The sequence below is a fragment of the Budorcas taxicolor genome, chromosome 23 (assembly GCF_023091745.1).
Source record: "Budorcas taxicolor isolate Tak-1 chromosome 23, Takin1.1, whole genome shotgun sequence".
In the NCBI taxonomy this organism is placed as follows: Eukaryota; Metazoa; Chordata; class Mammalia; order Artiodactyla; family Bovidae; genus Budorcas; species Budorcas taxicolor.
The window spans coordinates 21,988,099-22,001,296 of record NC_068932.1 but is presented as its reverse complement, the minus strand read 5'-3'; the positions used below and the strand labels follow the sequence as shown (position 1 = coordinate 22,001,296).

Sequence of the window (13,198 nt, the reverse complement as noted above, 5' to 3'; positions counted from 1 at the left end):
AATAGAGGACAGGAATCCAGGGGCAGGGGTTCCCATCGCTGCTGGGAAGTCAGAGCTGTGGAGGCGCCTCCTCTCCTTCTCCATTGACTTACCTTGATGCTGATTTAGGCCTGTGGCCAGTCAGAGGCCTCAGGCCTCCTTAAGAGGCCCTGTGTCTGTGCTGGTGCCCCTCACCTGGCTCCCTACTTCTCAAAAGTCTGGAGAGCCCCATTGCCTGCATGAGTGATTTCTAAGGGCTATTATGTTTCCAACCCAAGGTAATTAGCTTTGCCAGTTATTACTGGATTGCTCTCAAGAGAGAAATGTGGGTAGGAGAGGGAAGTGCGGATGACACCTCCTGGCTTTGTAGTTTGGGGCTTCAGTGTCCAGTGGCTGCATGCCAGGCTGGGTGTCACCTGGAGCATGACAGAGTGACTGTTTTAGAATACCATTCTAGTTTAGTGGCTCCTGGCATGCCTGTAGGTTGATAGGAGGCTGGGAAGACTGAGCATGTCCCTAGAGAAGTCTTGATTTGAGGCATGGATGGTCCAAGGTGGTTTATGTGGCCTTTTTGTCTGCCTCGGGTTGAAACACAAACCCCTGCCCTGCAATTTTGATTGTAAATCAGTGGCTTGCCCAGTGCCTGCCCTAACATCTCCTCTATCAGCAACTAGCAGGCCAACCCCCCACCAAGCCAAAGCCATCGGCTTCTCAGAGCCCCAACTGCGGAAATCCATCTCCCCACTGACATGCTTGGGATCAGAGAGCCACAGGTGCTGGGCAGGGCCAGGGCCGATAGGCTGCTGCCCCACAGTGCTAACGTGTCATTAATATGTCCAGTCCCTCCCTCCAAGCCCAGACATGTAGGGACATGGCCCTTCCCTGCCCCAGGGCTCCTGAGTGACATAACTGCTTTCAGCTCTCTTGTTCCAGTTTAGATTTTCAAGCCCAGGGTTCCTGCAGGCTCCCCCTCCCAACACCTTCCAAATCCTCTGACAAAGGAGTGGTCTGGCACATGGGTTCAAGTTCTAGTCCTAGTACTGTGGCCAGCCTGGCTCATTGAATGGATTCTTCTCACTGGGTTTGGGCCTCCACTTAAAATGAAACTGCAGATTATATATGTTGAGCTTCTTAGGGGTTTAAGAGAGGCTCTTAAGTATGGGTAGTATGGTCAGAGTATTCCTTCTGTCTCGCCTCTTGGCAATGTCTTGTCATTGTCCTCTAAACTCTGACTTTCATCCCACTCCCACGGCAGTCCTGACTGCCTAGCCCTCACACTCCCTGCTCTCCCACACTCACCTTTTCATGCCATCACCTGCCTTTCATCGTTGGCCTTTTCTCACTTTGGTGCCTTTATGCCTGCTCTGTGCTTGTATCACGTTGCCATATTCCCCAGGTCTTAAAACCTTCAGTAAAGCCGCACAGCCTCCCTCACCTCTGACCAGGGCAGCAGCTTCCAGCGCCCAACAACCTGTTACAGGGAGACCATTACTGTCGTGTGGCATCATGAAGTTTGTGTTCATACAACTGAAGACCAACAGGCTTGCTCTCCCTTGGCCTCAGTTGCACATTTAGAGATCCATTCTTATGGTGGGCAGAGATCACCCAACCAGGTCTGAGCAGCAAACTCAGCTGCCATTGAACCCCTGGCTCCTCTGGCCAAGCAGCTCTGGGAGGTTACAGCTGTCACTCTGATTCCATATGGTTTCCCACTTCTCTGATGGCTCTCGGGCTGCTTCTCTCATCCTGGCTTAACCCCATGGTGTCCTGGAGAATGAGCACAGCGCTTCCAATTGTGTAGCCATTTCCGCCACAAGTTCTGACAAGCCAGACCTGACTCTGCTCTCCTTTTGTTTGGCAGCTCCTTTGTGACAGGGACGGCTTGTTGTGGGCACTTCTCACCCTTAAGAATCTGGGACCTCAACAGGTAAGAGATTCCTGAGCCCACCATGGCTTCCAGGGTGGGTGGGGCTGGAGCAGCTGGGAGGCCAAGGAAAGAGCTACCCAAGCCAGCCCATTTCAGTTGCCCAAGTGGTCCAGGAGGAGGTTGGAAGGACCCTGCCCCACAACCCGACAGGCTCCACTGTGTCACCTTCTCACATAGGATCAATTGTTAGCTTATGGAAACTGTTGGAGTAATTTATAATAGGTACCTAATTTTATGTAGAACTTATGATAACAGTTTGGATTTATGATACTTCTTCTCTAAGGAGTGCCTGACTGTGTGGCTCTAAAAATTTTTATCTATCTTCAGAGATGATTTTTCTAAAATAAAGAAATTTTGGAAGTACCCACAGATTCCTAAGAAGAACAATAAAGAACAGTTAAAATACACCCAGGTTTTATTTACAGTTCTCTGCCTTGGCAGGCTTGACACATTCCCATCTGATTACCTGCTAATCTGTGTTTTTTTTTTTTTTTTTTAATTTTAAGCTTTTCGTTTGAGATAATTATAGATTAATAGGAAGTTACAAAAGTAGGAAGGCAAGGTACCTGTGTAACATCTTAGATAATATCAAACCTAGCAAGTTGGTAGATATAGTTGGTACAGTCTGCAGACCTTTATCTGATTATACTTATTTTGTGTGTATGAATTTCTGTGCAGTTTTATCCCATGTGCAGAATCATGTAATTACTGCCACAGTAAAGATACCGAGCTCTGCTGCTCCATCAGCACAAAGGCCCCTCCTATACACCTTTATAGCTGCACACGTCCTCTGCCCCTCCCTCTTGCTCCTAACCCCTGGCAGCCAGTTAGGTGTTCTTCATCTCTATCATTTTGTTATTTTGAAGGTATTATAGAAATGAAATAATGGATGTAGTACAGATGTAATTTGTAATCTTTGGAGCTTTTCCCCTTTGTGCTGCGTAATTCCCTTGAGAGTCGCAGGAGTTGCTGCATGCGTCAGTACCGCTCTCGTCCTTCTTGCTCAGTGGTATTCCCTGGCGTGCATATACCAAAGTTTCTTTCCCCATCAATCAGCATTCTCCCAGGGAAGAGCATTTGGGCTGTTCTGTTTTTTGACTGTTGAACATTTGTGTATAGGCTTTTGTGCGGGCACACGTTCTCAGTTTTTTTAAATTACTGCCTGGGAAAACAATTGCTGGGTCATTTGGTAAGTATGTGCTTAGTTTTTTTTACCTGCCAACCTGTTTTCAGTATATTACCACTTTATATTCTGACTCTAGTGTCTGAGAGATCTAGTTTCTGTACATTTTCAACAGCATCTGGTAGTGTCACTATTTTTTATTTGAGTTATTTTAATGGATGTGTTATTTGTGGTTTTGATTCAAATTTCCCTAGTAGCTAATGATGTTGAACATCTTTTCATGTGCTTATTTGCCTTCTATATATTCTCTTTGGTGAAATGTCTGCTCATGTTTGCCTGTTTCTAACTAGATAGTTTGCTTTTTCACTGATGAGTTCACAGAGATAGCCATTTCTGCTGAAAGTCAGTTTTATTTAGTCACGTTGTTGGGTATGCTTGGCATCAGTACTGACCCAGGCCTGGGATGGCAGACAGGCTGGGGCAGTGAGGGTGTGCGCCACCCCGCTGTGGTCCAGCTGTATCTGGAAGGCTGAGTAACCTTTGAATGGATTCTTCTGCCTGTGGTTGCCTTGGTGGGGGTATGTTGGGGCAGAGATTAGCGGTCAGAATGGAGTTCTAAGGCACCAACTCCTTCAACAGCATTCTCTTATGAAACCCCTAGACCTCACTAACACTAAACACTGGCCTGTATAGAACCCAGAAAGGACCCAAGTGAGAATGGGTACAAAACAGCTATGGCCTCAGTTCTCACTGGAGCCAGACAACAAATAGCCCCTGCACCCTCTGGCCAGCCTGAGGCAAGGCTGCCCTGGGCATTGCTTGGCTTCACCTGCCTGCCCTCTGGCTCCCAGACTCCTCTCCTTACCACTGAGGAGCCAGGCCTCACTTGAACACCTCTTCTGTCCTCAGGGAAGCTTGAGGACCAGTGGTGCAGGGACTGAGGGGGAAGATGCCCTGATGGAGGCATCCACTTTTGGTGGGAGGAAATGGATGGATAGGACGACTGTCTGTAGCTGTCTTTCCCAAAGAAGCCCAAGCAGATAATAAAGCCATGTAGAAAATAGGATTAAGGTAATGAACAGGCAGGACAGAGTTTGATCTTTCAATAATGCCAAAGCCTGACTGACAGGCCAATCTGGAAGGTGGAGCAGCATCGCAGGCAGGACTTGGTGGCGGGGCGGTGCTCAGTGCTGGGTGGATTCTTTGCTTTTAACCTGTCACCGCTGAAACCTGAGGAGGGCCAGTATTTTCTTTTATGTGTGTGCTCAGCCTTGGGGGAGGAGCACTGGAGGGCAGTTTTGCTCAGAGCATGGCCCCTCCAGAGGCTGCCCTCAGGGTAGTGGTGGGGGCTGGGACACGCCTCGGAGGCATAGGCACCTGCTGGGCACCAGCGGGCCCTCCTCCATCTGTGCCTCAGCTATGGGTCCTCAGGCAGCCTCAGCTGCTTTTTGGTGTCTGAGGACCTCTTTCAAGGTCGTCATGGCTCCCTCAAGCCCTCTGTGCCTCAGGATTCCTAGAGCCTGTTCTCCCTCTGGCGGGGTGAGGAAGCGAGGTGCTAGCTGGAGCACACCGGTCTGAGAGCGGCCGTGGGCACCAAGACATTGCCTGGATGGCAGGGAGCTTGGCTGTCCCCCACTCTTCTTCCTCTCCTGCCTCTCTCTCAGAGCTGTGGACCATGGGCTGGGCCCAGCGGCAGGAGATTTCTAACCTGTGTAAACCAGATGGGAAGAAAGATAAGAGTCCTTCCCCCAGTGTGGATGTGCCAGTGTTCCTCTTTCCAAGGGTTGATGGTGTGCAGGCCATCCCTGGCCCCCAGGGGCTCTGTCTTGACCCTGCCACTCACCCGCCACTGAGGTATCCCTAGTTAGGCCCTGCGGAACTGTGCCAGAGTCATCCTGTTCCTGACCTTGAGTCTGGAGAAATGAAGGCCCACCTACTGTTCTCTGTCTGCATTTGCTCAGGGCCCTTGGCTCTGCCCTAGGAATGGTGGTGTCTGTGTGGGGCACACCTCCTGCTGCTGGAAGACCCTGGGGTGGGTAGGGGTTCTGACTGGCCTGACATCACACACATATCTTCTCCTGGCTCTGCCCTTACCAAGGTGCATTTGAGCTAGATCTAGCCTTGGTGCCCTGAGATGAGGCAGTGGGGACGTGGGCACCAGGATGGAGAAGCCTGAGGTCTCACTCAGCTCTGGAGATTTCCCAAGGGGGCAGCTGTAGCTCCAAGCCAGCCAGGAACTGCTGGGTAAGGAAGAAAGGAGGGGTGGGTTTTGGTGACTTGGCTCCTCCTAGGGCACTGAGGGTTTGAGTCCTTGGCTAGGTAGTGCACTGCTCAGTATGTGTGTGACTCACACCCCTGCATAATCCCACCTCATCTCCCCTTCCCCTTCTGGCCAGCATCATCCTTGGTGCCCCATGACTCCCTCCATTTCCATCCTAAAGCCCCTAAGTCTCCTCTTTCTCAACAGAGGCAGGGGCAGAGAAGCTTCTCACATATTCTGACAGACACCATGTATTTTCCCTTTGGGCTTTTGCTCTACTGCCTGACCACTGTGCCTGAAATACCCTCTCTCGGCCTACTGAGACACTGCTCATTTTTTAGCATGAATAGACCTCTACCACGAGGCACTCCCTGATCCTCCCCGCTGTGGCTGGAGATGTTGACCCTTAGAGCATTCATAGGGTTACCCTGTTGGCCAACATGTGGCCTGGAACTTATCTTGGAACCCTGGACTGAACATGGGAGATACATGTCACGGCATCCGACAGCATTGGAATGACAAAGGGTGCCCGGCTACACCCCTTTCTGTCTGCAGAAAAAACTGGGGTCCTGACTTCAGGCTGGGCCACTCTGAGGGCACCGTTAGTGCCCATCCCACCCAGGTGTGGCTTTGTCTCTGCCCCTGACCCTCCACCTGGGGCGGGGGGCCTGGTCCTCAGTCAGGGTGATTATGGGAATTGCCCCTCTTTAAGTATGTGCCTTCCCCTTTGAAAGTATTACTGACAGCTTTTTTCATTTTCTTTTTTCTTTACCTCTTTAAGGAACCCTGTAATTTCTTTCTCTCTTTCTTTTTTCCCCCACCCCTTTCCTTTTTCTTTCTTGTCCCCTCTGTCCCCCTGAACTCTTTGAAATTGGCTCTCTGCCTGCTGACACCAAACTGATACTTTGCGTTTCACTTCTCCTTATCCCTTTATGGCAACAGATGTTGAAATTTTGTATCCTTTTATCTGCCCGGCTGCCCCTTCCTGTAATTACGGTCCTCTTGTTAGCAGTACAAAGTGGGCTGCCCGGCTGCCTGGCCTTTGAGCCATTGTGTCTGAACACGTGTGCGCAGGCGGGTGCTGGAGCTGTGCACGCGCACACACGTGCATGTGAGGGGCCTGTGCTCAGAAAGGGCCCTTCCCGCTCACTGGGCAGGGCTGGGGCTGGCGAAGCCTTGGTGGGCTTCTCCTAGTCTCCACGGTTCTCTCTGGGACCCCGGTTACAGAACTGAGGTTGCCTCCTAAAGTCTCTCACTCTCCTCACCAGAGGGCTGGACAAGGATGGCCACTGCCGCCCCTCACCCACCTGGAGGCCCGTGGTGGTCAGCTTATTCCCTTCACATAACCACACCTCCCACCAAAGCAGGTGGCCCAGCCCTGCACCTCTGCAGTTGTTGGTCCTTCACCTGTGCCATTTCCCATCTTCTGTCCCTGCTGGTCACTCACTGCAGAAATGTCCTTTTATCTGTCCCCTTAGTAAACTCCCTTTTCTCTCTCTCCTGGTACCAGCCAAGCCACCCCTTGTATTGTCAATCGGGTAGATGAGACTTCTTACCCTCCATGAAGGAAGGGACCATGTCCCTCCCTGCCCAAGTCTCAGCTCACATCTCCCTGCAGTCTCCATTAGGCACAATGATTTGTGTACAGAAGGTGCTTAGTAAATGACTATTGATCAAAGAAAGCAAGAAAAGGAAGGAGAGGGTGGAAAGAAAGGAGGGCACACTGTCCTATTTTCTCAGTGACCATGTTAGGCCCAGCTTTATTACACCTTCAGGGGAAGCAAAGATGAGGTAGACTGTCACTCTTCCATCCTTTCTTTTTAGAAGCCATTGTTTTATTTTTGTGGTTGCACATACTGGGTGGGGTATCCTCACACCCAAACAGATGCAGGAATTAACACCCACAGAACCTCCAAGGACCTTTGTTCTGTCTGGTCAAAGCTATGGTTTTTCCAGTGGTCACGTACGGATGTGAGAGTTGGACTATAAAGCAAGCTGAGCACCAAAGAACTGATGCTTTTGAACTGTGGTGTTGGAGAAGACCCTTGAGAGTTCCTTGGACTGCAAGGCGATCCAACCAGTCCATCCTAAAGGAAATCAATCCTGGGTGTTCATTGGAAGGACTGTTGCTGAAGCTGAAACTCCAATACTTTGGCCACCTGATGCAAAAAACTGACTCACTGGAAACGACCCTGATGCTGGGAAAGATTGAAGGCAGGAGAAGGGGACAACAGAGGATGAGATGGTTGGGTGGCATCACCGACTCGATGGACGTGAGTTTGAGTGAACTCCGGGAGTTGGTGATGGACAGGGAGGCCTGGCGTGCTGCGATTCATGGGGTCGCAAAGAATCAGACACGACTGAGCGACTGAACTGAACTGAACTGAACCTCCAAGGAGCAGCATCAGGAACCCAGTGTGTTAAGAGTGGCTGGAAATGGTGTGGGGGCCACGGGCATTCTTACATGTGGGTGAGGCAGGAGAGCCTGGGTGTCTTACCTCAGAGTGGTCAGCACAGGAGGACTTTGTATGGGCCACAAGGAGGTGCGCGGAGTTGGGTGGGGGAGCACACAGGAGTGAAACGGGGCACCTTGCTCCCTGGCCTTCAGGGCCCCGCCTGGGGCAGAGGGCTTCCAGGGACTGCCTCCCTGTGCCCAACTCTGGCCTGGCGCTCAGGGCCTCTCCCAGACAGGGCATCTGGTCTTCAAGGCTAGCAACTACTTCCAGTCAGCTGTCCCGACAAAGATGGTGATGGGGGGTGGTGGTGCTATTGGTGCCTTATTTGAATTTCCTCCTCCCTGTCTGGAAGTTCCTGTGGTCCCTCTTCCCTCCAGCTTCAGTGGAGCTGCCTGGGCAGCAGGGTAGGTAGGGTCCTCACCTGAGCCCCACCACCTCAAAGTCTGGGATCCAGCCATACACTGTTGTTTTTCCTACCCAGGTACTCCGGGGCTCCTCTGGGAAGCTGCAGATAGCCCAGCCTGGAGAACAGGTCTCCTTTAGGCAGCCCTCCCCGGCCTGTGTCTCATTCATCAGGCTCACAGGGGCGGCCCCATCTGTCTTTATCTTTCCCTGGGTTGAGAGAGAATTGCTGGAGTCAGGCTAGGGGGAGGCTGGGGTAGAGATCCCCCCCGCCCCAGCCCTCAGTGGCTCCTGGCAGCCCCGGCTTTGTGCGCAGGAGCGCGAAGGGAAGGGACTTTTTGTCTGGTGTCTATAGTGCAGACCTGGCCCTTGCTCCTGTCTTGGCCTGAGGCTCTAAGCGGCAGCCCCTTTCCCACACAAGTTGTGCGACAGCCAAGGCTCTGCACCCCTCCCTCACGCCCCCCACAGTGAGAGGCCGAGAGGCATTCTTAACATTCTTTACAGAGAAAAGGGGTGAAACGTCTGAATTTGGGGGTCACCACGTTATACAAATTGCAATCTAATCGTTTTTACAAGAACACACTTGCAGTAAGAAAAGGAGCCTGGGAGGAGGGGCCCAGGAGATAGACAGCTTGTTTTGTCCCCCTTCCCCCCAAAGTTTGGGGCTATTGTGGTGCTCATCTTGCTCCCCCCACCAGAGCGGTTGAGCTAGAGTTTTCTAGTTAAATTGGTCCTGTGGTGGGGGCCACGAAGGGCCCACGGTGCCATTTCTGTTTGTTTTCCCAAATCAAAGCCCCAGCAGGGCTTCTGTGGCACCGCTGGGCTGCTATTTGAAGAGACAGGGCCACTTCCCACAGCCTGGTGTGTCAGTTTATGCTCTGAACTTAACCTCACGGGTACTGCACAACAGAGCCTGGAGGGTCCCAGGCCCGGAGGCAAAAGAAACTGTATCTTTTTATTGGCCCATTTAAAGTGTGTGTGGCCATTTCAGGGGGTCAGAGAAGTAGTGTGGCAGAAACTCTTCAGCCCTGACCAGGCCAGGCCGGCAAGACAGGGGCTTTTGGGCCTTGTCCTGGTCTCCGGGGGCTGGTGCTCACTCAGCCTTTGGGTCTCCCCAGAGGGTAGGGTTGGAGAAGGAAATGGCAACCCACTCCAGTATTCTTGCCTGGGGAATCCCAGGGACAGAGGAGCCTGGTGGGCTGCCGTCTGTGGGGTCACACAGAGTTGGACACGACTGAAGCAACTTAGCAGCAGCAGCAGCAGCAGAGGGTAGGGTTATGTGTTTCTTATTGCACAGGCTGGCAAGACACTCTCCAGTGGTGGCTGAGATGCCACCCTACCTGGGCAGGGTCCAGGTTGGCAACTCAGCGTGGGTGTGGTCATTCTGCTGCTGATCTTCTGTCCACGGGTGCCTGGCTCTCCTTCATTCTGAACCCTGGGACCAGGGGTGGGCAGGTAGAGCCATGCTGGGCTTCACGCCCCCCAATCTCCACTGCCTTTCATCTTCTATTTCAAACAGACAAACATGAAATTACTTCTATAGATTAAAGGGGAGAGCTCCTGAGTCAGTCCTGAAGGCCTCACTAATGGAGGGGGCAGGGCCCCCAAATCTGGGAGGGCAGAACTGTGGAGCAAAGCAGCCCGGACCCAGTGGACAACAGAGACAAGAAAGCCCAGGACCCCAGCCCCTCTGACCTGCCCAGGAGTGGTGACTCATGGCTGGCGGGCCTGCTTGGGCACTGAGGTCTGTGATCTCTAGGAGATGCTGACGTGGGGAGAAGGCTTTCTCTCTTGAGCCCTCAGCACACAGATAGGAAGAGCACTTCCCTGGGAAGGAGGCTGGGGACAGAAGTGCCAACTTAGGGCCTACCCCTACCCTGCCCTGACTGGACAGCAATAGTGCTGCTTGCTGGGGGGCCCCTCACTACCCAGTGCTCAAGGGAAAGGCAGAGTTGGGCAGAAAAGACCCTGTGGCCGCCTCCTTTCCTCCTTCAGGGAAGGTGGTGGCTCCACTGAGGAGAAGGGAGGTTGAGGGTCGGGGTCTGTGAGGTGGAAGGACCGGAGCTAAGGCCCATGTTCACACATGTGGCTCGTGGCTGCTTTGGTGAAACCTGGTTGGCCAAGGCTGGGCTGGTGAGACCACAAAGTCTTCCCCAACCCGAGCCAGGGCCTCTTACCTGGGTGTCCCTGTGTAGTGTCCACAGCCCAGTTTTTCCTGTCATGCCATGCAGGAGAGCCCAGCATGTCCTGAGTGAAGGTGAGGGGTTGGGCCTGGAACATGCCCCCTTCTTCTTCATTCCCCTCATTCTGAAGAAACTCACCGCTTCTACCCATCCCATAGCCACAGGGATTAGCGGGTATACTTGATGTTGAGGGGTAGTTGCTAGGGCCAGGAGGCCCCCCTAGGTGGTTGCTAGGGGTCTGGCATCAGGGCGAGGGGTCTGCCCACTGCCGCGGTCACGGAGGGAATTACACAGTCACAAAGAAATTGTTCTTCTCAGTAATCTGCTCTTGGCCACCGGGAGGGGCAGGGGGGCAGGCTGGAGCCCAGCAGGCTGGGGGCTGTGATCACAGAGGCGTGCTAGCCCCAGGCCGGGGGCCAGCCGGGCCAGGAACACCAGGGACCGGCCTGCTAAGCTGCTTTCTCAGCGATTGCTCTCCCCAGACACAAAGGTGTTTACTTGTTTTAACATCTCCTGGGACTCCCCTTCTCCCTTTGTGTGGTCTTTATCCCCAATGAGGTTTGAGCCCCAGATTACAGGCAGGAATTAAGGCATTGGACTCGGGCAGCTCAGAACTGCATGACCTGCAGGATCAAGACATATAAAGTAACCAAATGTGTGTGTGAGGGGGGCCGACCCCTTCGGCAAGGCCCATTCATCGTCCCAAGGAGGAGTGGCTGGGTGGCGGGTAGCCAGCGTGCAGGTGTGATGGAGAGGCTGCTGATGGCTGACTGAGGCATCGGCTGGGGGAGGGGCAGGGGCTGGGAACAGGGGAGAAGGCTGGAAGTCCAGGGCATCTCCTCCTTTGGCCCCCTTCCTCCGAGGGTCTTAATTCTGGCTCAGGAAGGAGCCCAGGGACTGATGTCACTTGGTTAAAAGCATGTGTGTGGGCCAAGGCAGGACAACCTCTCATCCCCTGCCCCGCCTCTCTTCCCAGTGGGCAGCTGATGACGCACCTGGGCAGTGACTTTCCCCCAGGGGCTGGGGTGCTAGACGTCATGTACGAGTCCCCTTCCACGCTCCTGTCCTGTGGCTACGACACCTATGTTCGCTACTGGGACCTCCGAGCCAGTGCCCGGTGAGTGTGCAGGGCAGGACAACAGGCGGTGGGAACCCCCCCCGCCCTGGTGCCCCAGGGAGAGGGACAGAGACCCCATAGCAGGGACTGGGAGAGCAGCTGGCAAGGTCAGAGTAAGCTTAGACTCCCCACCTCGGCAGCCCTGGTCCTGTGGCCCAGGAGACTGTAGCCACCAGGCCCCGATAAGAGCCTTGGGAGCCATCAGGGTGCTGTCCTTCAGCATTCTGTCCCAGCTTTCTTGAGGCCTTCCTTGCCTCTGAAATCTGGTGACACACAGCAGCCACGTGATGCACAAATGAGGCATAAGCCTGCCTGGTGTCAGGGACTTGGTGAGAAAGAGATCTTTACTGAGGAGGCTTTCCCCCATTAAGTGTGGTTTTAAAGGAATGTGGTGGTTTGGCATCTTTCTCCCAACCAGAATGGCTTCCTAAGGCCTCTGGGGAAGCTGGGGTGGAGGCGGAGGGCACCCCCAGACATCCCCTGCATCACCTCCTCCTGGACAGGAAGTGTGTCATGGAGTGGGAGGAGCCCCACGACAGCACCCTGTACTGCCTACAGACGGATGGGAACCACCTGCTGGCCACTGGCTCTTCCTACTATGGTGTCGTGCGACTGTGGGACCGCCGCCAAAGGGCCTGCCTCCATGTAAGTGTCCTGCGCACGCAGGCAGGCCTCATGGATGCCAAGGTCTGCACTGGGAGTGGGTGTGCCTGGGGAGGGCGGGAGGAAGCCTAGAGTAGCCCCTGTCCCTTGGCACCAGGCCTGGGAATCCTGCATTCGAGCTCCCCCAGCTCCCAGTGGGGACGTTTTTGCCACTCTCATCCCTCCCCTGCAGGCTTTCCCACTGACGTCGACACCCCTCAGCAGTCCTGTGTACTGCCTGCGCTTCACCACCAGACACCTCTATGCTGCACTGTCCTACAACCTCCGTGTCCTGGACTTTCAAAACCCATGACAAAGCCAACCAAGCCTGTGGGCCTGGGAAGCCAGCTGCTCAGGGACCTCTCCTGCCTGGAGGGCTCAGTGACCCCTCCTCCCCGGCCTCCCTGTGTTCCCAGATCTGTGACCACGGTGCTCAGGCACCTAAGATAAAGGCTGCTGACTCCTGGGCACTGGGGTCACCCAGGGGTGCAGTCCCTCCCAGGAACCAGTTGGAGAGATGGGACCTACTGCTTCTCAGCTGAACTCAGCTGGGCCTTGCTTCCCTGTTGGCCAGAGCAAGAATCTGGCCTGGAGAGAGAGGCCCACCCCTTCTTAGAGGCAGGCCAGCTCAGCACAAGTGTGAGGTGAGGTGCTCCAGGCTTCCCAGGTGGCCCCTTCCCTAGAAGGAGTGGGAAGGCTGCCAGTACCCTGTGGTACCAGCCTCCACATCAGTCAGACCCCACCTTTGACCAGGGTCTTCGGCTGGAGTACTACGACCTGGTCTTGCTTTGAAACCAAGAAAGGACAAAGGCAATCCCAAAATTCTGAATTCTGAGCCAGCCCAACCTCAGACTAGCTGTTGAGACATGTTACAATGTACATTTTTGTAAAAATAAAGCTTGACTATTCACCAATCTGGTTCCTCACTGGTTAGCAAGACCACAGGGCAAAGGAACAAGAGACTCAAACTTGGGGCTGGGCACGCCAGGGAAGGGTGAGACCAGGCTCACAGCTCAGTGTCCGAAAGAGCAAAGGTTTCTTCCTCCAGGAAGGCCTTTCATCACCCCTGGCCCTGGTGGTGGAGTAGGCGTCACCTGTGGGTTATGGTG

The 13,198-nt window shown here is 53.8% G+C and overlaps 1 protein-coding gene across 1 annotated transcript in view; it reads left to right on the top strand.

Moving 5' to 3' along the window:
• FBXW4 (F-box and WD repeat domain containing 4) overlaps positions 1–12,999 on the top strand; it is an 85,820-nt gene extending 72,821 nt beyond the window's left edge. The window contains exons 6-9 of the mRNA XM_052660648.1: positions 1,841–1,906; positions 11,307–11,447; positions 11,951–12,092; positions 12,283–12,999. Of these exons, the coding sequence (XP_052516608.1) occupies positions 1,841–1,906; positions 11,307–11,447; positions 11,951–12,092; positions 12,283–12,402 (469 nt within the window). The 3' untranslated portion in view covers positions 12,403–12,999. The remainder of the gene's footprint in view (positions 1–1,840; positions 1,907–11,306; positions 11,448–11,950; positions 12,093–12,282) is intronic.
• The last annotated feature ends 199 nt before the right edge of the window (positions 13,000–13,198 follow it).